At 42.7% G+C, this 27,821-nt stretch overlaps 4 protein-coding genes and 2 pseudogenes across 4 annotated transcripts; 2 read left to right on the top strand and 4 right to left on the bottom strand.

The window, feature by feature from the left end:
- Positions 1 to 40: 40 nt before the first annotated feature.
- Positions 41 to 3,711, top strand: LOC127142018 (uncharacterized). The gene is made up of 3 exons (XM_051069112.1): positions 41 to 617; positions 969 to 1,147; positions 1,323 to 3,711. Exons 1-3 carry the CDS (start codon positions 210 to 212, stop codon positions 2,776 to 2,778), a joined length of 2,043 nt encoding a protein of 680 aa, XP_050925069.1. The 5' UTR covers positions 41 to 209; the 3' UTR covers positions 2,779 to 3,711.
- Positions 2,885 to 8,817, top strand: or6at1 (odorant receptor, family 6, subfamily AT, member 1). The gene is made up of 5 exons (XM_051069106.1): positions 2,885 to 3,013; positions 6,860 to 6,925; positions 7,262 to 7,372; positions 7,482 to 8,144; positions 8,553 to 8,817. The coding sequence occupies exons 1-5, from the start codon at positions 2,885 to 2,887 to the stop codon at positions 8,727 to 8,729; spliced, it is 1,146 nt and encodes a 381-aa protein (XP_050925063.1). The 3' UTR covers positions 8,730 to 8,817.
- Positions 8,818 to 10,515: 1,698 nt separating this feature from the next.
- On the bottom strand, positions 10,516 to 11,493 carry LOC108877219 (olfactory receptor 13C7-like). The gene has a single exon (XM_018667187.2). It carries the CDS (start codon positions 11,488 to 11,490, stop codon positions 10,516 to 10,518), a length of 975 nt encoding a protein of 324 aa, XP_018522703.1. The 5' UTR covers positions 11,491 to 11,493.
- Positions 11,494 to 13,898: 2,405 nt separating this feature from the next.
- On the bottom strand, positions 13,899 to 17,515 carry LOC108877218 (uncharacterized). The gene is given in 4 exon segments (XM_018667186.1): positions 13,899 to 14,866; positions 15,628 to 15,644; positions 16,591 to 17,097; positions 17,099 to 17,515. Coding segments are annotated over 4 exon segments (1,857 nt in total). The 3' UTR covers positions 13,899 to 13,950.
- Positions 17,516 to 20,837: 3,322 nt separating this feature from the next.
- Positions 20,838 to 22,531, bottom strand: LOC108877240 (olfactory receptor 52N5-like; annotated as a pseudogene).
- Positions 22,532 to 24,947: 2,416 nt separating this feature from the next.
- Positions 24,948 to 26,269, bottom strand: LOC108877239 (olfactory receptor 52N5-like; annotated as a pseudogene).
- Between the last annotated feature and the right edge of the window lie 1,552 nt (positions 26,270 to 27,821).

The following is a 27,821-nucleotide window of genomic DNA, read 5'->3' as shown; positions in this document are numbered from 1 at the left end:
CCAAACCGTGTTCCAAATGGAACCAGATCTCAGCTGTGTCATAAACACTGAACACGTCAGAGTGAGCGGAACGTTAGAACCAGAGACCAGAGAGTTAGTTTACCACAGCTACTACAGAACAAACCATTTCACAGACCAGTTATTCAACACAGTTTCAGAGACCTGTTGTATAAACCAGTTTCAGAGAACAGTTTTACAGACAAGCTTCAATGTCTGGAGTTTTTAGTTCAGACTTTCTCCCTCCGAGTGAGGTGGAGAAAGAAACTGACCTGGATCAGACGTCTCAGGACCAGATCACCAACAAGGACCAGACTTCTGACCAGGATCAGATCATCGACCTGGATCAAACATCTGACCAGAGTCCAACGTCTGAGGATCAAACCTCAGAGAACAAGATCATCGATCAAGAGGAGACTTCTGACCAAGATCGGACCTCCAACCAGGAACAGACCACCGACCTGCTGACCCAGCAGGCAGCCCTGATGCTGTTCCTGGAGGAGAAGGTGCTGTTTGACTGTAAGGAGGAGGAGGACCTGATCTCCGCCATGCTCTCATCCTTCATCGGCAGCCTGGAGGACAGAGAGTGGCAGAGCCTGCAGGACCGGATGGTGGAGCAGGTGAGTAACTCTGACCCAGAATCACCTGACTGAAAACTCACCCAGACTTTACTCGATTAGTTGATTAATCTTTGTGGGAACTTCGGAACATTTTTGTCATTTTGGCTGTGATAATGCATATGGCAGAAATTCTGCCGTAAATTTTATTATTATTATTATTGTTTTAAAACAAGTGATATGGAGGTGTCACATGACTTTGAGCTCTGGGAACCTGTGACAAAGAATTTCGCACCTTTATTTTGTGTTTTACAAATTAAACAATAAATAGATTGATCAGTAAAATAAGCATCAGTTGATCCTTGTTGTAAAGTTGAACGTAAACCATCTTCTTCTCTGTCTCTTCCCATTCAGATGTCTCAGACTCACCTGGCTCAGGTGTCTGAGAGGATCATCAGGGTGGTGTCTCAGCTGGTCCTCCAGCTGCTCACCCCAGCTCTGAAGGTCCAGTTCCAACCTGAAGACCTGCCTAGAGCGCCCCCCTCTGAGAGAGAGGAGGAGGAAGAGGAGCATCAGAGCGACAACAACGACAGGTAAGAAGAAAACACCTCATCACATGGTAACTGTGATCTGGGCTGTGATTGGCTACTGTCGATTCTCCACCACTCACATTTAACACCAGGGTTTCTGCAGGTCTTGAAAAGTCTAAAGGGTTGAACTAAACCTTGAACACTGAATCTGAATCAGTCTGTGTTTGTTTCTCTGTAGATCCTCTGCTGCTCTGAGACCGGTGCCTGGAGATCAGCGAAAGTATTTGGAAGTCGATGAAGAAGCCCTGGTTCGCTCATTGGGCAGCTCCGCCTCCCAGCTGCCGGTGAGGAGCATGCTGGGAGATTTAGTGAAGCAGCTGAACCAGGGTCTGTGTTTGCTGGCTGCTCAGAGCCAGGACAGCGCTGAGGCCGAAGGGTCAGAGGTCACATCTGCTGCCATGAATTTCTTGGCGTTGGCAGGTGAGACTCTGGCTCATTTAAAAGACGAGGATCAGGACCAGGACATAGACACCATCTCCGAAAGAGCGACTGAGGAGGTGATGTTCGCCATCGCTGACACCATGAGCAGCTGTCAGGTTGAAGGGAGGAAGTCAACCAGGATCCTGAGAGACCTTGCTACCAAAATAAGTGAGCAGCGCTCAGCATCCGGCCACCAGCAGCTCAGCTCGTTCACCATCAGTCTGAAGACTGACAGTGATGAGCAGCCTGAGCAGCCTGGAGCTCGTCAGAAGCCATACCCGATACACGTGTCGTCTGAGAAGATCAACAGCGACCTGTCTGAGTTTCATGGCTCCTGTCTCCAGGTGTTAAAGGGCCTTCTGGCCAAGTTATTGGCCCTGTCATCCCCACAGAGTTTTAGCGTGATGACCGGTCGACACAGGTCATCCCTGCCCGCCTTAGAGTCTGCTGCCTCGGACGTTCTCGACATCGTCGTCAACAGTGTGAAGGAACTTTGCCAGAAAAAGAAGTCGAAGTTCCCACTGAGACGACGCAAGACAAAGGTCAAAGAGAAGAACGTGAACTCCACAGCTACTGAGTTGAAAGTCGCTCTGCAGGAGAAACTGAGAGAGTTTCTCACCTGCCACAAAGACGCTGTGGAGCAGCAGAAGAACAACAAAAAGGAAAAAGCAAAGACGATTGTATCCACACTTCTGTCCGACCTGAGACAGAAGACAGAAGAGTGTGAGGACATGCAGCAGGAGCAGAGATCCAGAGTCCAGGTCATAACCGGTGCTGTCAGGACTCTGCTGCAGCAGGTCGACGTCTGCGGAGGCGACTGGGACAGATCCACTCTAATCAAACTGGAGGATCTGATCAGTGAGGATAAACTGTCCAGCTTCTCCCAGCTGCTGACGACGTCTCTGGGCCCTCTGTGGTCCGGTCCCGTCAGACCAGCTGAACAGGTTCATCTGTTCTGCACTGCAGCTGTGAAGCATCTGCTTCGACTGTTCGTCCTCCCTCCTCTCTCCTGGGGGATGGGCAGGGTCGTACAAGTCCAGAGCGACAAATCATTCACCGCCAGGTTGGCAGAGTCGGCTCAGCTGTACGACAACACCATCAGCCGGTATGCTCAGCTGATGTCCGACCAGGTGATGAGCGACCTCCGCAGGTCGTCCACCGCCTTCTGGCTGCAGCTGGAGGTCGACGCTCTCCAGGATGGCACTTCAAAATGATGACAACGCACCCACACCGAAGAAGAGGAAGAAAAAGAACGTCATACATTTCTTCCAGAAGCTGCCACGGAAGATTGGAAAGAAATGGAGGACGGTGAGAAACCGGATGGACGAGTACATCATGGACGTGGATTCTGACGATGAGGAGGAAGGACTGGACCCCTCTGAGCTGAGGAGGAGGAGGATCGTCCGCTTCCTCCAGGATCTTTCGGACCGGATTGTGATGGCTTTCTGGGTATATGAGCCGAGGCCGTGGCAGACGATGGCTCTGTTCCCAATCTAACAAACACTATCTCTACCAAAGGACATTTACAGGACTTATAAAATACATAAGTTCCTGAGCCCACCGGCGATGTCTCATCAAGCGTTCATTGACATCAGCAAGTGAACTGACTCTTTCCTCTGCCTTGTGTTTGCGAGGGTGTGAGGGGTGTGGATTATCTCTAGGGCCACACATTCTCAAACTCACGAAGAGGCAGTGCACTGATTACAGGGATAAGCTGAGGTAACACTGCTGATACGATGACACTTCATACACATTTATGACAATAACCTTGATAGTGACTTTAACTTTGATGATTTTCATCTTTACAATTCCTTGAAATTTTCCTAAACTCCCATTACTGAGGCCGAGACACTTTGGCCTCTGACAACATGCAAACGTTTAATGTGAAGAGTCTGAAAAGACTTCCAGTGTTTAATGATTGTAGAACTTGTTTGTGCTAAAAGTCAGTATCTATGGATAAACAGCTGTGGGAAAAGGTTTGGGTAAATTCTTACTCTAAACTCAACATCTGTTTGCTTCAAAATCTGACATACATGGAGTTTGCTCAGTGGGAAAACATCTGCAGACAGCTGTCTGAAAGTACCTGGATGTAAATCGTGAAATGTGAAACTTGTGAGGAAAATTTGAATGTTAAATAAATCTGTGTCAACAAGAGTCAATGAGTCCTGAGAACTTTGATTGATTTGACTTAGAACTGGACCAATGTTTCGATTTATTGATCGGTTGAAAATGATCCACATCCACAGTCTGAACAAAAACAGAATAAAACTGAAACTAGTAATAATTCATCAATAAATGAATAAATCTTTCAGTGATTTTTTTCAGTAGAAACTTTCTGACTGTGAGGATTTTCTGCTTTTCTGTTTTATGTCAATGAATTAAATATCTCAGAGTTCTGTCCTGATAGAAGAAATATTATTAAGATATTTTACTGTTTTACTGTACCATTTTCACATAATAAACAAAATAAATTATTATTGACCCAGCAGTGTAGGGTTTCATATTGATTCATATTGATTATTAGATATTTAATACCATTATTGAAGAAGGAAACAAATTCACCATGTTTGTCAGAGCTTGAGGATTCACACTGAGTTTGAAAGTAAACATTGTTTGTTTATAAGAAAACAAAGGTTTGTTCTGCTCATAAACGAAACTGCTCACTGAGTTTCGCATCATGTTCCACATGATAATAATAACAAAAAATAAAATAATATAGAAGAGAATAATGTGACTTATACAGTAACAAACAGAGACTGGTCTGGTTCCTGTCACAGACTCTGATGATGCCTTACTCAGAGGTAATAACAGCATGAAGACAACCAACTCTAGTACATGTACACCAGTGGTGATTCAGAAAAACAACCATGAAATCAATCAGAGGGATGTAACCAGATGCTGTTCAGCCATTTCTTTTCATTTTGCTGTTCTGACAAGAACAAGTAAACGGATTATTTGAGATTCCACTCTCAGTCTGTGAGACAAGAACCTGGAGGCTGTTCACATCAGTCGGTCTCCAAAGAGTCTCAGCCATGAAGCCAGTAAAATAAACTTTTAAAACATCCCAAACCTACAGTAGTAGAACACATCGTCATGGTAACGTGATGTGTCGCAGAGTGCTGCTGTCCCTCAGCAGGGGGCGCTGCTGCTCGGCCAAACTTACATTCTGTTGCTTTAAACTGAGTTCTCACTTTAAACATGCAATGATTTACTTTAAGATTCCCCACAACAGGACTTATACAAGTACACACAGACACACACACACACACAAGCAATTAAAGTAGCCTAATCGCTTCTATAATGAATCTGTAATGAGGAGGTTAAACCAGACTTGAGGAGCAGATGGCCGTCACCATGGCAACACAGACAATTATGTGGCTACCTTTTCTTTGTTTATAGCCACAAAGGAAACTAAAACCACGTCCCTGTGGTGTTATTTTCTTTCCTTGTGTCCAATTTATCTTTTTAATGCAGACGATCTGATGCAACTTTGTCTCATTAATGTTCGTTAGTCTCATTAAAATCTGAGAAAAAGGTGGTTCCTCCTGAAAAGACAAAATGTGGAGCTCAGATGAAGATCTTCTGACGGAGCAGTGAAAGTCTGATCCAGGTGTTCAGGTAAGAAGATGATCACGATGATGTGTTATATTAATATATAATCATATTTTCCAGGTGTTTGAACTTTTAAAAAATATGAAGAAGTTTTGTTTTGTTTGGTGTGGTCAAACTGAGCTGCTGCACTTATTGTTTGTTGACAGGAAATTAATCTTCATCCACTCATCTGTTCATCTGTCTGCTGAGGAGAGATGGAGATTTTGCTGTTTGATATTTCACCTGAAAGCCCCAGAGGTCTGTGTTTTTGTGTTTTTCATGGGATCAGACTTGACTCTGTGATATGTTTATTTATATATTTTCATCTGTAAGCCAGAGAACAGAGACACAGAGACGAAGTTAGTCCAGAATTTACAACAAAAGTCATTTAGAACTGAGTCTTAAGCTGTTCTTCTCCTGATAACTGTGCCTTTTATCACAGCAGTACTGACTGTTTCACAATATCTAACTTTATTAGAGGATGCCTGCTTTTACCTCAGAGCTTTAGCCTCATGTTAACTCATCTTAAAGTTGCTGTAAAAGCTGTAAACTACATGTGTCTTTATCTCTCACTAACTCAGTAAATGTAGATTATGCTCTAACGAGGAGATTAGTCAGATATGCACCGTGCAGCTGGAGCGACGCTTGTTTAAAGGTGTTGAACTCAAACCTACTCAACTGGAGGGTGAAACAAACATCTACACACCTTCAGATTTGTTATACTCACTTCAGATCATGCAGATCCCTCACCCCTGTGTTTTATTGACACTTGTTTCTCAGGTAGTTTTGTTACTGCACCGTTTTCTCCTGTTGTATGGGCCTGTGCATGGACAAATATATGGTCATTTGGTTTGACAGGCAACCATGGATGTTTATGTTTTGTTACAGCTGGTAGATCAGAGACTGGACTGAGGCAGGTTAAGAGGCTGTGGACTGGGTCTGAGAACAGGTTTAGCTGAGGTCAGAGACAGAGCTGTGTGGGAACCAGGTGAGGCTGAGGTGGAGGCTGGACCAGGGCTCAGAGGAATCAGATGTGGGACAGCAGGGTCCCTGAGCAGAGCAGACTGCACTGGCAAATATCAAACAGGCAAAAACTACAGAGAAAATACTGAGTAGAAAGACTGGATACAGAACTGACTGAGCAAACAGAGCTGAGGGAGGAGGCGGGTATTTGAAGCACAGCAGGGTGATGATGATGACGACCGACATCTGGTGGTTCCCACACACCTGAATCCACTGCTCTGATTAAACACACACAAAGACAGAACAGGTTAACACTGTCTGATATGTTTATATGGGGGACAAAGCATGTCTCTATGAAAAGGACAAATACACTAAAAATTTACAAGAACTCAGTGAAGAGTTAAAGTGTTTGGACAGGTCATTTATTCCTTTCTATATATTGTTTTTCATACATATAGTAGTGATTGACTAATGAATAATTTGATTCATAGTTTACATTTCACAATTTTTTGACATATTAGATTTAAGGTAACAGTTTATCAGGAACACCCAGCTAAAGCTAAGTCAGTCTAATCCGACAGTCCTGCAGTAAAGTCTCTTTATCACACTCAAACGCCCTGTTTACAGTTTTGCAAAAAACTGAGAAGTTTTTTCTTGATGTTTTAAAAAACACTGATCTGTGAAAACAATTGAAAATGCAGTAGTATACAAGGCCAGTAGATGGCGATGTAACTTGCTGAGTCCGCCATTGTTGTTGTTCTATTCACGCATGGCTGTTTGGCTGAAAACGTAACAGCCATGTGCGAGGTGAGGCAGTGACAACAGTTTTCACAAGAACTATTGCAATTAACATGCCTACAGTAAGAGTGGCGTTTTCAAAAGATTACAGTCTGGAGTTTCAAAACGCTGTTGTCGTGTGAACGAAACGCCAACCTGCAACAAAGGATTACTGTTCTGTACAAAAACCACTGTTGTGGCTAAAACATTGGTTTTTGGCAAGTGTACTGGATAAAGTGACAGCTGCCTCAACACTGACGTCTGTTTTTCCTTACTTTTTTCCCTCCAGATTCACACCTGTCCTTATCGATCTATCACAGATCCAGGTCTGTTAACGACACCTCAGATCCCAATGGCATCAACTTCTTCATCATCCAGGGCCTCGCCAACCTTGGTGAGAAAAAGCTGATCCTTTTTGTCATCCTGCTGCTGTGTTACATCGTAATCCTGGCAGGAAACAGCATGATTATCTTCTTGGTAAGAAAAAATAAATAAAATAAAGCCACATTCTTCTTACTCCATCAATATCACCTCAGTCCGTCTAAGATAATTATCAGTGTTGTGATCTCTGTCTTTTCTCATGCAGGCTCTGACTGATCCAAAGCTCACCTCTCCCATGTATTTCTTCCTCTACAACCTCTCCTTTGTGGACATGGTCTACACCACCACTACCATCCCTAACATGTTGTCCGGCTTCCTGACAGATATGAAGACCATCTCCGTCCCAGGCTGCTTCCTCCAGATGTATTTCTTCATCCAGTTGGCCGTTACCAGCCGTGCCATTCTGACCGCCATGGCGTTCGACCGCTACTTGGCCATATGCAACCCTCTGCGCTACACCACCATCATGACCCGCCCGGTCCGGCTGGTCCTCGTCGCAGGAGCCTGGGGATTTGGGATCTTCTGCACTCTGCCAGCCACCACCATGTCCTGGCTGCGGCCATATTGTGGCCCCAACGTGGTGAGACACGGTTGGTGCGACCTGTCGTCTGTACGGCAGCTGGTGTGCGGTGATACCTCAGTGGATAACATTGTGTCCATCTCCTTTGCCCTGGTGGCACTGCTGACCACAGGAGTCCTCATCCTCACCTCCTACGTCCTCATTGGCGTTTCCATATCGAGGATGGGTGTCGTTCAGAGGCTGAAGGCCTTCGGGACATGCGCTGCTCACCTGACCGTGGTGTCCATCTCTTACAGCGCGGCCTCCTTCGTGTACATTTCCTACAGAGTGGGAAACTTTTCACCAGAGGTATGAGACTCAAATAATCTGTCTCTAAGTTTCAGAAAGAAAGAACAAGGAGTCCTGCAACGGACGATCTGACCCCCACCACCACAGAGTCCTGATCTCAGCATCACAGAGAAAGTCTGGGGTCACATGAAGAGACTGTTTTGACTGCTTTTTTTATTTTTAAAACATCCTCACTTTACTTTTAGTGCCTAAAACTTTTGCACAGAACTGTATGAAGACAAAACACATTTAAGGTCCTGAATCCAACCCTACAGACCAGACCATCAAGTATGTGATGGTTCATTGAGGACCAGAAGGTGTTAAACAGTAGTAGTAGGAACATTAGGAATGTTCATCACAATTTGAGGACAAGCATTCATAGTAAATTTTGTGGTTATCAGTGAAGTATGTTTATCGCTTCTGTTTCAGGTTCGTATCATTGTGTCTGTGCTGTACTCTGCTCTGACTCCTTTCCTGAACCCGATGATCTACAGTCTGAGGAACAAGGAGCTGCAGGAGTCTATCGGGAGGACCCTGAGCAGGCTCAGACCTGCTGCTGTTTCAGCCACAAGGAACATCAACACAGTGTCTTTAGAGAGAAACTGACACTTTAAACACTGAAACTAGTCTTTGAACTATATTTTGTACCTTCCATGTTTGTTCTGCTGCCTCTTTATTGACTAACCTATACGCAAAACTTTAAATGTTAAATTCACAGTCAAGAGTCACATTAAAACTGGAGTTTGGGACTTTAACATATAGAGAATTAGATTCAAGCTCTCACTGCCAAATGAGTTCACACACTGCTGACTCAGCCTCTCAGCTCCAGGTAAATCTAAGGCATTTTGTAGTATACCAGGGTTTTAATTCCTGCACTGGTGCACCAGTACCGATGCATATTAAGTCAACCATCAATGATTGTTGACAGAGTAGACTACAGCCGCTAGGAGAATGGTGGAGCTGTGTTTCTGGATCACAGTGTCACTGATTCTGCTTCCTCTGTTCCAAATATATCACTTCTGTGTGTCATCATTGGTCTGTATGCTGAGAGGAAGATGAATGATGTTTTCTGCTGAAACATTCATCAGTTTCACAGGTGTTTACTTGTTTATCAACTTCACCAACAATGTATGTTTTGATTTTGCCTCTTGTAATTTTGTCCAAGTGCAGCTGAGCATCAGTTATCTCCAGGTTAAGGCAGATTGATGCCACCTGGTCACTGATTGCAGAGCTGCTCTCTGATTGGCTGCAGACAGCAGGTGACAGGTGATAAAAGGTTGTGGAAGACAGGAAACTGGCTGGTCTGTTTTTCACTCTTTGGGAAAATGAGTGTGTCAGTGTTTTGTTTTTACTTTGATGTTTTTTTTTCTCGTTAATTATCAGCAGAAGATCCTCAGTGATAAATTAATAAAACTGTTTCTTCTTTTTGTGGCCAGTCTGAAGAAATGTTTTCCACCTGCACGCTGCTCCACCCTCCATACACAACACCAACCACAGATTCCCTCTGGTGTGGAGTCACGACAGTGTTTGTGTAATTACTCTCTCTGCCAGAAGGGGGAGACAAAAGTTAGTTAATGATCCCTTTAAGTGAATATGTTAATTAACCTCTCATTGTTTTCCCTCAGATGAATGAATCAATGTTGAATAAATGTCTTTGTCATAAAGCTGTGTGAACATGTTTCACATTATTTTGTCCAGTGTTTTAATATTTACAGCTTCTTCTTGTGCCAAACAAAATTTTATTAACAGGCAATATTAGAGGTTCCACATGAACACAGACACAGAAAGTCTTAGTCAGGCAGCTGTTATCCAGGTCATCACAGTGGTGGAATCAAACATTTATTCAAGTACTTGACTTTTTTATACCGTTCTATAACTTGGTCACCTGTGGTCAGGTATGTGCAGGTACTTTTATACGTCCAAGAAGATTATAGAGAAGTGACACATTAAAAACATTTTTATTGAAAGCATATTATTCAGACATCCTCATCTGTATATGAAGTTTCCTCCATTTGGTGAAGACTGTCTTGCTCAATGGTTTGTAAAGTGGTTATCAAAGTGATGTTTAATACTTGTGGGAAAATAGATTCAATCATTGTTTCCCTGCAGCAAAACAAACTTCATCATTGAAAACATGATCTGTGAAATATGAAAATAAAATGAGACTGAAAACCTACAAAAAAAAACCTTCAATTTTAAAGAAAATAATTGAAGATATTGTCAATTTTATGATCAGCAGTAAAGTTAAAGACAAAGTTTCAATCTAACTCAGTTGGTCTTGTAAACATAAATGTGTTGGTTAAAATTCAACTCAGTCTCAAATAAAAACAAATTTCCACCTTAAATTCCCTGACAGTTGTTGGGAGGTTGAGGTTTGTTTGTTTTTAAGAAGTTATTCATGGAAAGTTTTTTCCTTTGTGAAACTTTTACCATCCATGACTTTATTCCCGTGAAACACGCTGAGGATCTTCTGTCTGAGCTGTGTACACTGCAGCCCGTAAATGATGGGGTTCAGTGCCGGGGAGACGACGACAAACATGACGGACGCCACCTTCCCACTGTCTGCCCACTCAGGGCGCCGGTGCATGATCATGGGGGTGAAGGAAGTCACCAACATGATGATGTACACAGTCAGGTGGGTGGCGCAGGTCTGCAGAGCTTTGCTGTTCAGGGTCTTGTTCTTGCTCCTCAAACACATGATGGTGATCCTCAGGTAGGTGAGGGCGATGCTGCCAAGGGAGGAGCCCAGGATGACCACGGCGCTGCCGAGGCCGTAGATGTGGTTGATGAGGAGGTTCTGGCAAGAAAGCTTGAACAGGGAGGCGTTGTCGCAGTAGGGGTTAAATATAACTTGCCTGCAGCGTGTCAGGCGGATGGTGAGGCCCAGCAGGATCGCCACGGAGATGAAGGCCGCCACCCAGGCCCCCGATGACAGCTTCACCACCATTCTGTTGGTCATGATGGTGGCGTAACGCAGGGGGTTGCAAATGGCCACATACCGGTCGAAGGCCATGATCATGAGCACCGTGTGAGAGGTTCCTGCATGGAAGTGACTGGCGAAGGCCTGAACCACACAGTCGATGTAATGGATGTAGCGTTCTGTGATTGGTGTAAAAACATCACCCAGCAGGCGGGGGATGATGGACGTGGCCCCGAACGCATCATTAATACTCATGTTACAGAAGAGCAGGTACATGGGCTGGTGGAGGCTCCTCTCCATGGTGATCAGGACCACCAGGCCGATGTTGGACACCATGATGAAGATGTAGATGAGGAGGAGGAGGATGAAGGCAGGGATGGAGGACTGAGGACTGACCTTTAACCCTTCAATGGATATAATATCAGCGCTGAAGGTTTGGTTCTCCATGCTACTGAGGGAGGATCCTGGAGAGGATTATAGACAGAGTCACTGAAACCCAGTCTGTCAGAGTGATGGGGTTAGGGTTAACAGTGATGACAGGCAAATATAAGTATTATATATAAGTATTAGTAGTGCAGTAGATCATTTCTCTGGAACTTCTGTGATGATCCCTCCATGTGGCCACTAGGTGTCACTGTTGTGTTTTCTTGTGTGTTTCAGGTGCTGATTGGAGGGTTGTTAGCTGCATGAGCTACACTCACAGATGTACGATGTGAAGGACTGTGTGGGTGTTAGTGACCCGACCACACAAACACTCGAGTGTCAGGAGAAATAAACAAACTGTTTTGACATCAGCAGAAAACTTTAAGGATCTGATCATTCACAAAACATGTTCATCATAGTTGACATCTGGACGACAGCTGGTGATTTTCTTCAGTCGTTTGGTTCATAAAACATCAGACTGACAGACTAATTCTCTGTTGATTCATTGACTTCTCACAGTTGTTAAAGACCCACTCTTTGTAAACTTTCCCTCTGGACTCTCTGAATTCAAACATCACATTAGAATTATTTTAACTGTGGCTGTAACAGTTATTTATCAGTTTATTTTGTTTGTTTTTCATGATTTACATTTATCAGTGTTTTAAAAAATCTGATGTAAAATTCTACAACAAAGCAAAATCAGTTCATACATTTCAATCCTCCTGTTGAATCTTTTATCTCTGCTCAGGTCTGAACATGTCAGTAAAATAACTGCAGTTGTAATTTATAAAATATAGAAAAAGAATCACATAAAACATGTTTCACTCACTAGAACAAGACAACACAGAATCACTTCACTTTCTAAACCTCAGACGTTATATTAGAAATTAAACAACATTTACCAGGAATAAAACATCAACACGTCTCCTGCTGTCAGAGCTGCGATCATGATCAGAGGATCTCAGCAGGTTTAACCTCTGAGGACGATTCACTGATGTTTTCACCTGCACAGAAACTCACCTCCTCTTCAGCCATTACAACGAACCATGAGCTCATGTTTTAGTCTCATGAGTCAGACAGGCTCCACTTCTAATTCAAATGTGTTTAAAAAGTTATACACAGGCAGATTCATGTTTCATAACATTTAATTAGTTTGTTCATTCATATTCAGATGACTCAGTTTTAAATGTTTGCTTTTCTACTGACACAGTGTGTTCATCAAATCAGATTATTTATGAAGCCTGTTAAAAACAGAAACAGCTGAACAAAGACCAACAGATAAAATCGTCACAGTAGACACATGTATGGTGGAAGTCATCATGTCTTCATGGTGTCTGAGTGTGTGTGAGTCAGGTTTACCTCTGCTGATGTGAACCTCCTCCATCCAGACCAGAGCTGGACTCACTCACAGCTTTTAAAAGCTACCTGAAGCCTCTGCTTCTCCACGCTCACAGCTTTGTTGTGATGCTGAGTGCTTCGTCACCAGGCAACTGTTGCTGTCAACTCTGTGTTAACATCATCCCACATGTTGTCAATATTTACGTCAACTGATCGACTTAAAGTCTGGGGTCGTTTTAATCTCTCATCTCCTTCCCCTGTTTTATAAGCCTAGTGGAGGCGACTGTAGTTTATCTGCCATAAAACCACATAAGACTGAGTCCTTACTGCAGTGGTCCTGGTTTATATCTGGTCTAGGTCTGAGCTGCATTTCATCTCTGCCTTCACTGGTTCTGTCCACTGTCTCTGTGCCTGAACCAGCTCCACTCCCAATAAAAAACACACACCTTAAACCTACCATCAGACGAACATGTGGAACATTATCAATGCTGTTTCTGTTCTGTTCTAATCTGATTCATGACGATGAAGCAGAGAAACCGTCTGATTAAACTGTTCCAACTTTCTGAGTGAAATAACAGACGAGTGCTTCATTAAGTCTAAAGAGTGAAACAGTTTGTATGTTGTAAATGTGAAAAGTACAGAAGTATATTCATAATGAATAAAGACTCATGTACAAATATTCTCTCTTTCTTATTATTATTGGACATATTCTTCACCCAGCGCAGGAAGTGATGAAGTACAGGAGCCATCCCTCTGTCTGAACGACACTTCATGAAGACATATTGTAATACTTGATTATCATCACAACTAAGGAATTATTTCCCATAAACTAACTATACACACACACACACACACTAATTTTAGCTCTGTTGTTATTGTTTGTGCACAAAATGTAAAAAACTAAAATCATCTCTCGAGACTTTGGGGACTTGTTGGTGTTGGAGGCTTTAAATTTGAATCCTTATTGGATCCACTCTAATTCTAACATCTGTAAGATCATTTTTCTTGGGAAAAAGCTCAATAATTCAAACATTACTGCAGCTCACAGCTGATGTAATAACCAGGTCTAAATATGAAAAACAGGAAGGAGAGAAAAAATTCCTTCACCTCTGATCAGAGTCTAATGAACGTGGAGCTGCAGTTGTGTCATTTTTCCTTTGTAAATATGATGATGATTTTGTCTCTGACTGCTTTGATCTGCAGTCCATAGATAACAGCGTTGAAAGAAGGGGGGACCACGTGGAACAGGATGGATGCCAGCTTCCTGTGGTCTGACAGCTGAGGGAAGCGATGGAGGATGATGATGATGTTACCTGACAGCAGCAGGATGAGGTACACGGCCAGGTGAGTGGCGCAGGTCTGCAGAGCTTTGCTGTTCAGAGCCTTGTTCCTGCTGCTCAGACAGACCATGACGATCCTCAGGTAGGTGAGCGTCACGCTGCAGAGGGAGCAGGCCATCACGGCCATGGCTGTGCCGAGGCCGTAGATGTGGTTGATGAGGATGTTTTCGCAGGAGAGCTTGAACAAAGAGGCGTTGTCACAGAACGGGTTGTTTATGATGCGTCTGCAGCGCGACAGGCGAACATTGAGGCTCAGCAGGACCACAATCAAACAGAAGGCAACCGTCCAGGCTGCAACCGAGAGGTTCACCACCATCCTGTTGGTCATGATGGTGGCGTATCTCAGGGGGTCACAGATGGCCACGTACCGGTCAAAGGCCATGATCATGAGCACCGTGTGAGAGGTTCCTGCATGGAAGTGAGCGCAGAAGGCCTGAATGATACACTCATAATAATGAATGTACCTCTGAGTCAGCGGAGTAAAAACATCACCCAGCAGGCGGGGGATGATGGACGTGGCCCCGAACGCATCATTAATACTCATGTTACAGAAGAGCAGGTACATGGGCTGGTGGAGGCTCCTCTCCATGGTGATCAGGACCACCAGGCCGATGTTGGACACCATGATGAAGACGTAGATGAGGAGGAGGATGGAGGATTGAGGACTGACCTTTAACCCCTCCAGGAGCAGGATGTCCATGTTGACAGTCTGGTTCTCCATGCTGCAGAGGAGAATTCAGTCATGATTTATTCCATTGTTCATGTTCATGTTTCAGTGTTCATGAAAATGACAAAAAAAGACGTTAAAGTAAAATGAAACATCATTTCAGACTGGAAACATCAACAGCTGTGTTTCTCCCTCTGTCTCTGTTATTCACAGCTGCTCTTGTTGTTCTTCACGATTTCTTTTCAGATACTAATCACTCAGTGATGAACTCTAGCTCCACTAACAGAGACTCAACAGAACAGGAGATGATAACACTCAGTTATTCAACAGCTCCTTATCGTTTCCTTCACTTTATCACTTTGTAAAGCTGCAGTAGAAATGACAGATCTGCACAGTTCTTCTTTCAGCTTCATGAGAGTGAATCTAAACGTGTGTTTCCAGGTCTGAAGTGAAAACAGACTTCTACTAACAATGAAAACCAACAGAACAACCTGGAAACGCCCTGTGAGGTGTTAATGACTGAATATAATGAGCAACATTTCAGTGAACACACTGTCAGTAAAGATGTGTCGGTCGGTGAATTCATCACAAACAGGTCAACAGCTCTGTGTCAGTCTAATATTTCTAAATTAGTTTCCAGTCAGACTTTACACAGATTCAGAAGCAGCTGTAAATTATTCACCAGGCTTCATTTAGATCAGATACATCAGTGTTTCCTGCTTATATTCATTAGTGTTTTCAGTCATTCAGCACAGAGCACAGAGCACAGAGGAGAAGAGTGTGATCATTGACTGTGTGAGTGTGTGTCTGCTTTACCTCTGTTGATCCTCTTCCTGTCAGACCAGAGCTGGACTCATTCACACTGTTTATAAGATGACTGAACGTCCCATGTTTGACAAGATGGTGACATCACTGCTCCTGTGTTTGCAGAGGGACTGTAAAGAGATTATTCACTGAATATTGTATCATGAATATTAATGAATTGCTAATGTTATGTCAGATAAACACATAAAATTATGAGGATGTGTTGCTGTTGGTTTTATACTTGAATTTAAATAAGCTTGTGTTTATCTGTTGGATTTATTTCAGGTTGCCAACTTTTCTAAAATGCTGCAACATCTAAATATTCTAATAGGCACAGTTAAATGAATCTAAAATCAGACTCACAACCAAAGGACCTTTCATGGCTGCTAATATCCTGTAGCCTTGTTTATTAGCAATGTGCAATGCATTCATTTTTAGCTGGTGTACACAGTTGCTTACGCTGGTTTATATGACATTGATTATATCAGCTGTGGCTTATAAATATTAGTGCCAGTTATAAAATCCGTCAGTAAATACCCCACTCCTGATGTTTGAAGCTTTTACGTGTCTTAAAACGTGTCTTGACACCATTTTGTCACCTGACAGCCATTGCAGACTCTCTAACATGCTTGGAAAGGGATGAGGGGATTGGTATTCAGCTGGTTGCAATCTGCATTCTCACCACTAAATGTCACTAAATCCTACACACTGCTCCAAGTTTTAGCTCAGCTTTTAGCCTTAGGTTTTAGCCTGAAGTATTTTATGTTGTTGGTGGTAATGTGTTAATAATACACCAACAAATTCAGGGGAGATGAGGACCAAGTCAACATGGATGTAAACAGTGTTTCATCAAGGTTTCATCGGCCTATTCAAACTAATGTGTTATTTTCAGCTTGAAACATGTAGGTCAATGAAACAATTTTATTGACAGTTTTTTACATGTTAGTCAGCACTGAGTCATTTCACTTCAGTCACAGTCAGAGTATTCCTGGTGAACATGATGAAAATCTTCTGTCTGATTGCTTTGATCTGCAGTCCATAGATAACAGCGTTCATTGCAGGAGGAACCACGTGGAACATGATGGATGCCAGTTTCCTCTCATCTGACAAGTGAGGGAAACGATGGAGGATGATGATGATGGAGCCCGACACCAGCAGGATGAGGTACACGGCCAGGTGAGTGGCACAGGTCTGCAGCGCCCGGCTGTTCAGCACCTTGTTTTTACTGCTCAGACACGTCATGGCGATCCTCAGGTAGGTGAGGGTGATGCTGCAGATGGAGGAGCCCAGCAGGACCACGGTGTAGGTGAGGCCATAGATGTTGTTGATGAGGACGCTCTCACAGGACAGTTTGAACAGGGAGGCGTTATCACAGAACGGGTTGAATATAATTGACCTGCAGCGCGACAGACGGACGCTGAGGCCCAGCAGGATCACCACCATGACTAAAGCAACCGTCCAGGCTGCAACTGAGAGGTTCATCCACCATCCTGTTGGTCATGATGGTGGCGTAACGCAGGGGGTCACAGATGGCCACATACCGGTCGAAGGCCATGATCATGAGCACCGTGTGAGTGGCGCTGGCGTGAAAGTGAGCGCAGAAGGCCTGAACCACACAGTCCATGTAGCTGATGTAGCGCTCAGCGCTCAGAATAAAAACATCACCCAGCAGGCGGGGGATGATGGACGTGGCCCCGAACGCATCATTAATACTCATGTTACAGAAGAGCAGGTACATGGGCTGGTGGAGGCTCCTCTCCATGGTGATCAGGACCACCAGGCCGATGTTGGACACCATGATGAAGATGTAGATGAGGAGGAGGAGGATGAAGGCAGGGATGGAGGACTGAGGACTGACCTTTAACCCCTCCAGGAGCAGGATGTCTGTCTGGTTCTCCATGCTGCAGAGGGTTGATTCAAGCCTGGTGAGGATGAGAGAGAAAAATGCTGCCGGTATCATAAACAGTCGACAGGAACAGGAGCAGAACTGCTCGATGCAGAGAAGAGAACTTTACCTTTAATGTGTGCAAAGAGTTTATTAGATGAACTCCAGGACTATTACAGATGATGAACTTGTGAAATCAAACTGAATATCCTTTGATGTTTGTGTGCACATGATGTACAACAACTGAAACATTTAAAAAATATCAGGTAATATTGAAATCACAGCTATTCTGAAGTATCATCCTGCTGTGAGAGGATACAAATACAACAAAGCCTGAAGACTTACATCTACTCTGCTCTTAAAATAACACCTCTCACACAACATGATAAAAAAAAAAAAATAAGACAATACAATCGATATATAAATAATCAATCTATCAATCAATAGCAGGGGGCAGCTGTGTCAACACAAATGTTTAAAATTAGAATAGTATAGACCTTTACTGTCATTGTTTAAAATCAGAGAAAGACCATTTAGCAGATATAGAACAGCAAAGATAAAATGATCAATATGAAATAAAATAAATAAACACAATGAGGTTGTATATAATAATATAACAGTGAAACATGGGAGTGATTATTATATAATTTACAACATGGTGCTACTTTAAATGGACCTTCATTTCAAATGTGTGTGCAGATTATTCCTCTGTAGAGAAATGCTTTCTTGCACATTAGGATATTGAATCAAAGGTTTGACATTTGTCGGAGCTGCTTCTTATAAAATAACTCTCAGCAATAATAAATCGATCATGCTGTCAAAGTAGCAGTTGCAGGACAGAGAAGTCAGCTTGTGTTTTCATTTGATTAATGTTGGTGAGAAGGTGAATCAGATCAGTATCAGAGTGTAATCCAGTACAGCAGCTCAGCCCCATGATCTCCCTGTATCAAGCTTCAGATGTTTCTGGTGTTAATTAAGCTTTATCCTTATCACTGAGGTTGTAGTCAGTGTTGGTGTTAACAGAGACAGACAGATGAATACCTGTCTGACAGTGACAGCTCAAAGCTGAACATCTTTGTGAAGGTGAAATATAAGGCTGAGCTGTTGTATTGGATTGCATTAGATTGTATAGGTATACCTAATAAAGTGACCAGGGAGTTAATGTCTCTCCATACTCTCATACAAATCAAAGTGCTCACAAAGATTCAGTGATTCACAGTTGAACAGAAACCTCAGGACAACACATCAAACATCAACATGACCAGGGTCAAACAATAAAACCTCTCTGCATTAAAATGATACAATCATTAATCATTTAGTCACTTTTAATACTGTTCACTCGTTCAAACGTTTGAAATAATAAATAATCTGCAGATGTGGCTTTAATGACACACAGCTGAAGGATTTTAATCTGTAATTAAAACCTACGACCCTCTGAAAGGCCAACTTAAAAGAAGAATCAGTGACTGTTAGAAGAATTTGGTGATGTGTGTGGAACAAACAAAACAAAAACACATTAATATCATAACCATTTACAGACAGTAACATGATAAACACATAATGAGTGAAGTGTGATGCTCACCTCTGCTGAACCTCCTCCACTCAGACCTGAGCTGGCACTTTATAACCTGAACGAGGGTCCCCTGGTACTCAAGGCTTTGTTTGTCGATCGTCAACAACACTGTGGTTCCTGTTGGGATTTTGCTGGTGTTTGTTGCAGTTTGACACCTGTTGTCTGAGGATGTTTGACTGAAATCTATAATGTGGCTCTGGACACTGAAGATTCACCCAAATAATAGTTTTTGTGTTAATGTAGATATTTATTTTCTGAAACAGGAGAAAGAATCTCACTGTTATTTTTGGATAATCGGGGCCACACCAAAAAAAAAATCCTCCTTCAAAGTAAGAGCCACTCCATCCAAATCCAGGACCAATAATAACCAGAATACATAACTGAATAATGCAGTCAAATGGAATAATCGTTTGCTGTTTGTGTGCCTCATGTTCGAAAATGACAATTACCTTTTCATTTTACACATTTTACACAATAACACAATCTTTTATTACCTTGTATTAGTCAGTCTAAATATAGGATGGTTGTTTTCAAATGGCTGACAATGTTCTACTTAAACTTAAGAATTAAAGACGAAGAAGATTAAAAAAACAACAACAACAACAACAAAACAGGACGAGGCAAATACTCTAATGTTTAGAGCAAGGAATGGTATTGTCTGAAATCTACCAGCCCCAAGACAATTTTTACTGGCCCAACCTCTAAAACTTATCATTATCAGTTATTATTTACCCATTTTATTTGTTATTAATGGAGGTTTGCACAGATATTTTCTGTTTGAGTTCTGATGCACAGTGTGGCTGATTGGCTCATGTTTGAGCTTGTATGAATTCAAGCTCAGGTAAACAGATATTAGTATATCCATATGGAACAAATAAGACTAAATTGTGTGGTGTGGTTTTTCCTTGTGGGAACTTTTTGGGTGAGTTTGTTAAAAATGTTCCCTCCTGTGAAATAAAACGAGTAGTCGTTCATAAAGTCGCCACTAGGTGTCACTATCGCAACTGAGCTGCAGGTCTGTAAACAGGAAGTTGTGTCTTATTCACAAACATAAACAGAGCAACCAGGAGGAAATTATCCGTCTTGTTAAAGTGTGAATAAAATAATAATTTTATCAACTCGGGCTGTGAACCAGGTTAGGAAGCATCGCTGTTAGCATTAGCAATAACCGCTAGCTGCTGCTGCGTCGTCGTGGAAACCGGTAGAGACCTTTGGCCTTTCTTCTGAATTTTAAAGATAAGTAATGTCACGAAAATAGTCTTTACACATCACAAAAGTTGTGGAGCAGTCTGCTGTTATTGTCCGTGTTGGAGCTCAGCTTTAAGGTGTGAGTGGTTAGTTAGCGCATTAGCTCTTGAGATGTATGTTAACAGCCTGCTTAGGCTGAACGGTAGCTAACTGTTAAAAAATAATATGGCGACCGGAAGTTTGAATTAGTCTTACAGTAATCTGCTGTCTCATTGTAGTCTGAAGGTTCAGGCTGACTCCGTATGGTTTACTCATGTGTTTTACAGTTAATGAAAGTTATTGATTTATTCATGAAGACATATTTTAAACTCCATGCTAACGTTAGTAAGCAAGACAAAACTAGTTTGCAGCAGGCTACAGAGGAGACAGAGGCAGCTTTTTAACGCACAGTATGTTTTTGACAACAAGATAAGGTGTTCACGTGCTTGGAAGCTCAGGTGTTAATGGTTCTGCAAAGTTAGGCAGCTAACACCTGTAACAGGTGAAGTTATAAGTATATGTTATAATGTATTCATAACAAGTAGAAATCCTGACGCTGAGGCAGGTAACAATATGGTATGCCTGCCTTTAAAAAACTCATCATGTGTTCTACGTTTATTTATATTCACTGGGTTTATCTGAACTTGGCCTCCACTCACAATATTTGACAGAGTCTGTGTTACACACTGGATGCAGGTAGGAAGAAGACACACTGCATTATGGTCAGGATATATATATAGTCAGGATATCTTGATGCCTGATGCTTCAATTTGACCTGTCTCTTGTGTCGGTACTGAGTCACCAGGATACACAGCTCAGATAGATTAGTGATCAAAACATTTCAGTAAAGGTTTTAATACTTCTTGTTAAAGCAAGCAGTAATGATTCCTAAAAACAGTATCTGAAACATTAAAGGGACCTTAAAAGATTACATCTATTACATATCATACTCAGCTGATATCTCTAGTTCCATCTCTTTTGTCAGACACCTCTGACTAGTAACATTATAGCCACATTTCTTACCAGAAAGTAACGCATAGAAATCACAGTGTAGAGGGCAAGCAGTTCTTCCTGTAACCTGAGTATCAACATGATTCATGCAGAAATATGTGAACTGATTTCCACTGAAGCAAATATTATAATTCTATTGTTTAAGCATCTTGTGCAGAAGGTTTCAGATTTTCCACAGTCCTCTGATCAGACAGTGTTTCATTTTACATCCACTTTATTGTTGTGGAACGCAGCAATAATCCTCTGTCTGATCTCTTTGATTTGCAGTCCGTAGATAACTGCATTGAGGGCAGGCAAAACAACATGTCCCAGGACAGACGCCACTTTCCTGTGGTCTGACAGCTGAGGGAAACGGTGCAGGATGGCGATGATGAAGCCCGACAGCAAGCAGGATGAGGTACACGGCCAGGTGAGTGGCACAGGTCTGCAGAGCTTTGCTGTTCAGAACTTTGCTTTTACTGCGTATACACACTACAGCGATTTTCAGGTAGGTGAGAGTTACACTGCAAATAAAAGAGCCCTGCAGGACCACGGTGTAGGTGAGGCCGTAGATGTTGTTGATGAGGACGCTCTCACAGGACAGTTTGAACAGGGAGGCGTTATCACAGAACAGGTTAAATATAAATGACCTGCAGCGCGACAGACGGACGCTGAGGCCCAGCAGGATCACCACCAACACGAAAACCGTTCCCCAGGCTGCGACCGACAGCTTCACCACCATCCTGTTGGTCATGATGGTGGCGTAACGCAGGGGGTGCACAGATGGCCACATACCGGTCGAAGGCCATGATCATGAGCACCGTGTGAGAGGCGCCTGCATAGACATGAACACAGAAGGCCTGAACCACACAGTCCATGTAATGAATGTACCTCTCTGAGTCTGATAATAAAAGATCTCGGAGGACATGAGGGATGACGGCCGTGGCCCCGAACACATCGTTAAGAGTCATGTTACAGAGGAGCAGGTACATGGGCTGGTGGAGGCTCCTCTCCATGGTGATCAGGACCACCAGGCCGATGTTGGACACTATGATGAAGATGAAGGTGAGGAGGAGGAAGATGAAGGCAGGGATGGAGGACTGAGGACTGACCTTTAACCCCTCCAGGATTAGGATATCTGCAACGACAGTCTGATTCTCCATAACATCTGTCATGTTTTATAAAGATGTCGACTGCCCTGCTCAGAGTTACACAGTTAGAATTACAGAAAAACAACCAGACGTTTTGATGAATCTAAAACTAATCAAAATATATCCACATAACAATGATAACATGTTGAAATTGTGTTTCTTCACTTAAAATGACATTTAAAGAATCAAAAACTTCCCAAACACAGTGTTTCCCTTTACACTTTAAACAGTAAGTAATGCAAGTAATTTGTGCAGTGTCAGTGTGCACTGCTGTTTATCCACAGCAGCAGGGACAGTGTTTCTGCGGAGACACATTGCTGTAGAGTTCTGTAGAGTGAAGGCAGAGATGTCAGAGACAGATTGAAAACATGGCACATAAAACCAAAACCATTGATGATTTGGTTGAAATTGATCTTTTAATAAATGTTTCATTAAGTTTTTTGCATGGTAGAAGATTAGACTTGACTCATTGGACCTCTACTTATATAGCTGAGTTAGCATTTGTATAAACCCATTTTCTAACAGCTGAAATACACAGTGACTTCTGTTTCTGTCAGTGCCTCCCTCTGTAACACAAATCACGCCTCCACCCCAGACCAGGACTGAAGCAGCAGGCACTTTTATTCAGCTGCAGTGTCATGTGCTGATGGTCGAACTGCTGCTTGGCAACTGCTGTTACGCAATACCCTGCATCATTACGTGTATCTCTTGTAGATTAATTCATGATAGCAACATGAAGAATGGGCAACAGATGTTATGTATGTCTATGAAAAAGACAAGTTATAAAAGCTTGTGTATGTTTTTGACACATCTAATATGATGTGGTCCTGTTCAGTAAAACAAAATGTTTTGGATGAACCAAATATTTAGTTTGAGACTCACTCTCATTCACCGGACATTTTGACCAATTGGAAAGTGTTTCTAATACCATTATCATGTCTTTATTTGATTCAGGTGTCTCAGTAATCAGTAACAGTGTAACAGGGAGCCAGGGCCTTGAAACTGAGGCAGCTAAATGAAATGAATCCATTACTTGTTTTATTATTTACACCTGACGCTGACAAGCTTCTGTGACAATGGCCCATGATGCCTCCTGGTTCACTGTCATGAGTCACACAAAAGAAAATGAAATTTAATGCTTGGCTCCATCCACTGCTGTTCATGTGAATATTAGGTGGTGAGACCTGTATTTCAGATGAAGAGGAAACAAGATGAGGTCATTAATAGAGCTCCAGTCAAACATGATAATGAATTTTGACACTTCCATTGCCAGCGTTTTTTTTAATGTGCAAATTAAAATAAAAACAGGCAAATCAAAAATTAGGGTTAATGAATCACTCTTAGTCTGGTCCGTACCTTTGGACCAGTTTGACTTGGGAGACCCTGACAGGGGCTGACAACACAGCTCCCAGGATCATTGGGCCACACAAACCTCTCCACCACATTAAGGTGGCGAATCTTGACCGTGTTGTCATCCCAAATGAAACAACCAGTTTCGAGTCTGAATACCTAGCCTGGATTAGGGACACCAGACCTGGGAGGGGAGCCTGCTGGTCGTCTTGTAGCCAGGCCTGTAATCACGGGGCATGGTTGGGCTCAGCCTGAAAAAACAACATTGTGTTGCTACCATGTGGGTTCACCACCCATGGGATGGGCATTGGGGTCAGATGGCTGGCTGGGGGGAGGACTTCAATGCATGTGGGTGACTGATAGGGAGACCTGGAGGGGCTGGATTTGGAGGAATGGTCTGCTTGATCTGTGCCTGAGTGGTGCGTTGTTACTGGACTTGTGTGCTAGTCATGTGTTGGTCATAACAACCGCCATGTTCAAGCATAAGAAATTTAATTAATGTACTTGGTACCAGAACATCTCAAACATTGAAGATTGATTTTGTGATTGTATTGTCAGGCCTGTGGCTGTATGTCTTGGACAGTCAGGTGAAAGGAGGGGCAGAGCTGTCACCATCTGGTGGTGAGTTGGATCAGATGGCTGCTGGACAGACCTGGCAAACCTAAATATGTAGTGTGGGTGAACTAGGACTGTTTAACCCCTGTCCATGGGGTTTCCAACCTCTGGAAGAATTTCTCATGCATCCTGAGGGAGGTTGGAGATATTGAGCTTAATAAATTCACTGTTTTGTCAAGGAGTCTGTTAGCAATTGCTGGGTACACTGTTCACCCTCGTTTAATTCTGCAACTATTCCATACATTGTTGTCCCTTTCATTTGCAGCCCATAATATGGGAAAATAACATCCAGATTCAAAAATCCTTGCTTTACAGTTCACATAATATTAGACTATAGATTTGGGATATTTTCCAGCAGAAAATATGCCCACAAAGACAAATCACTGTCAGCTGTTAAAAAGGCCTGTTCATGGACAGGGATCTGAGAGGAGTCTCTCTAACTTAAGATTATTAGTTCATATATTTAAAAATTCCATGTTGTTCTCTAAGTTCATTTCTGGAATATTAACAGTATGTGTGACAAACTCAAGACTGAAGACTAAAGACTAAAAGTCAGGATAGCTCTGCTGCCTCAGTTCCTTTTAATTTGAGCAAGAGATGGATTAGACTTGACATACAAAGAATGTCATACTGAGCTGAAATAACCAGTTGTGCCCTTTTGGCAAACACCTCTGACCACTAAGGAAGTAGCCTGAGTTTTGTAAAGACGTGCTAACATTCGTACAACATGGTGACATTTCTTACCAAGAAAGTGTAGAGGGCAACAGTTCTTCCTGTAACCTGACAGAGTATCAACATGATTCATGCAGAAATATGTGAACTGATTTCCACTGAAGCAAATATTATAATTCTATTGTTTAAGCATCTTGTGCAGAAGGTTTCAGATTTTCCACAGTCCTCTGATCAGACAGTGTTTCATTTTACATCCACTTTATTGTTGTGGAACGCAGCAATAATCCTCTGTCTGATCTCTTTGATTTGCAGTCCGTAGATAACTGCATTGAGGGCAGGCAAGACAACATGTCCCAGGACAGACGCCACTTTCCTGTGGTCTGACAGCTGAGGGAAACGGTGCAGGATGACGATGATGAAGCCCGACAAGCAGCAGGATGAGGTACACGGCCAGGTGAGTGGCACAGGTCTGCAGAGCTTTGCTGTTCAGAGCCTTGTTCTTACCTCTCAGACACACTGCAGCGATCCTCAGGTAGGTGAGGGTGATGCTGCAGATGGAGGAGCCCAGCAGGACCACGGTGTAGGTGAGGCCGTAGATGTTGTTGATGAGGACGCTCTCACAGGACAGTTTGAACAGGGAGGCGTTATCACAGAACAGGTTGAATATAACTGACCTGCAGCGCGACAGACGGACGCTGAGGCCCAGCAGGATCACCACCATGACTAAAGCAACCTGTCCCAGGCTGCGAACCGAGAGCTTCACCACCATCCTGTTGGTCATGATGGTGGCGTAACGCAGGGGGTCACAGATGGCCACATACCGGTCGAAGGCCATGATCATGAGCACCGTGTGAGAGGCGCCTAGCATAGACATGAACACAGAAGGCCTGAACCACACAGTCCATGTAATGAATGTACCTCTCTGAGTCTGATAATAAAAGATCTCTGGAGGACATGAGGGATGACGCTGTGGCCCCGAACACATCGTTAAGAGTCATGTTACAGAGGAGCAGGTACATGGGCTGGTGGAGGCTCCTCTCCATGGTGATCAGGACCACCAGGCCGAATGTTGGACACTATGATGAAGATGAAGGTGAGGAGGAGGAAGATGAAGGCAGGGATGGAGGACTGAGGACTGACCTTTAACCCCTCCAGGATTAGGATATCTGCAACGACAGTCTGATTCTCCATAACATCTGTCACATAACAATGAAGAGTTTTGAGGTCAGAGTTACAGTTAGAGTCAGAAAAACAGCAAGATTCCCTCATGAATCTTAATAAAGTTCTTTAGATTATTTCCACATCACAACGACAATGACAGGCTGTAATTAAACCACTGTTAATTTGTTAGAGAAGCATTTCTGATACTCAGTGTTTCGTTACTTACAGAATTAAGACACAATGTTTCCCTTTACACTATGAACAGTGAAGTAATTTCTGCGGTGTCAGTGTGCACTGCTGTTTATCCACAGCAGCAGGGACAGTGTTTCTGTGGAGACACATTGCTGTAGAGTTCTGTAGAGTGAAGGCAGAGATGTCAGAGACAGATTGAAAACATGGCACATAAAACCAAAACCATTGATGATTTGGTTGAACTGACCCTTTACTAAAGTTAGAAGCTCATTAAGTGTAGAGTTGTTTGGATAAACCCAGTTTTAATACACAGTGATTTCTGTTTCTGTCAGTGCCTCCCTCTGTAACACAAATCACCCTCCACCCCAGACCAGAACTGAAGCAGCAGGCACTTTTTATTTGGTTCACCAGAGGCCATCAGCTGCAGCGTCACGTGCTGACGGGTTGATTGTTGCTTGGCAGCAGGACACAGCATCATCATTTGTATGTCTTGTAGATTAATTCTTGATAGTGATGTAAAGAATGGTCACTATGTGGCAGCAACCAGCAGGAGGCGCTGTTAGTTTTAGCTTTACCGGCTTTTTTCAGAGGATTGTTGGACTCTCACTTCTTTTTGGAATAAATATTTCACTGAGGAAAAACACGCTTTTTTTAGCTGCCTCTTTTCTGCCATAGGTATTTTCAGTAAAAAAAAAAATGATTAATCAATTGTAGAGCCTCAAATTTCCCAATGATCGATCAGGGAAATTTCTTCAAATGCCCATCCCTAGTTAAAATGAGTACTTAAGACTAATGGACCTTTATTGTCATAGTTACATTAATAACCACTTGGTTAAGGCTGGGGTGAGATGATGGTCATGATTAAAAGAAACATTGACTGCTTGGATGTTTTGATGTTGGACCCACTCATCCTGACCTCCTCCATGGATAGTTATGGTGCGTTCCGAGTTTCTAGTTTAGAAGTTTGAACCTGAAGTCGGATTTCCAACTCAGAAAGTTGGAAGAAACCCCACCAACCCTGTCATAAGAATTCAAGATGGCTGCTCCACACATCAATGATAGTGAACACTCTGCTAATGTTACTGTTTATAGCAGTTCAGTCCTATTAGTTTTACATTAAGTATATATGAATTCTGTGCTTTGGAAATCATTTTTAAATTTCAGAGATTGTTTACTTGAGGTCTCCTGTCCAAAGACATTAAAACAGAAAACCATCTCAGAGGAAAGATGTTTATTTATCTATTATTAGAAACCACCAAAGCATGGATTAATGATACTCACACTCATTTCACTTTTAATACTTAAAGGAAAGTGTTATTATTCCTGAAAAGCAGTTTGCAGTGAACAAAAATGTTATACAAGATATTTTAAACATTATGAAGCCTGTCAT

This window comes from Lates calcarifer, unplaced genomic scaffold, assembly GCF_001640805.2.
Source record: "Lates calcarifer isolate ASB-BC8 unplaced genomic scaffold, TLL_Latcal_v3 _unitig_5878_quiver_531, whole genome shotgun sequence".
NCBI classification, from domain to species: domain Eukaryota; kingdom Metazoa; phylum Chordata; class Actinopteri; family Centropomidae; genus Lates; species Lates calcarifer.
Note: the sequence above shows the minus strand (reverse complement) of the source record. Positions and strands in the feature narration are given on the sequence as shown.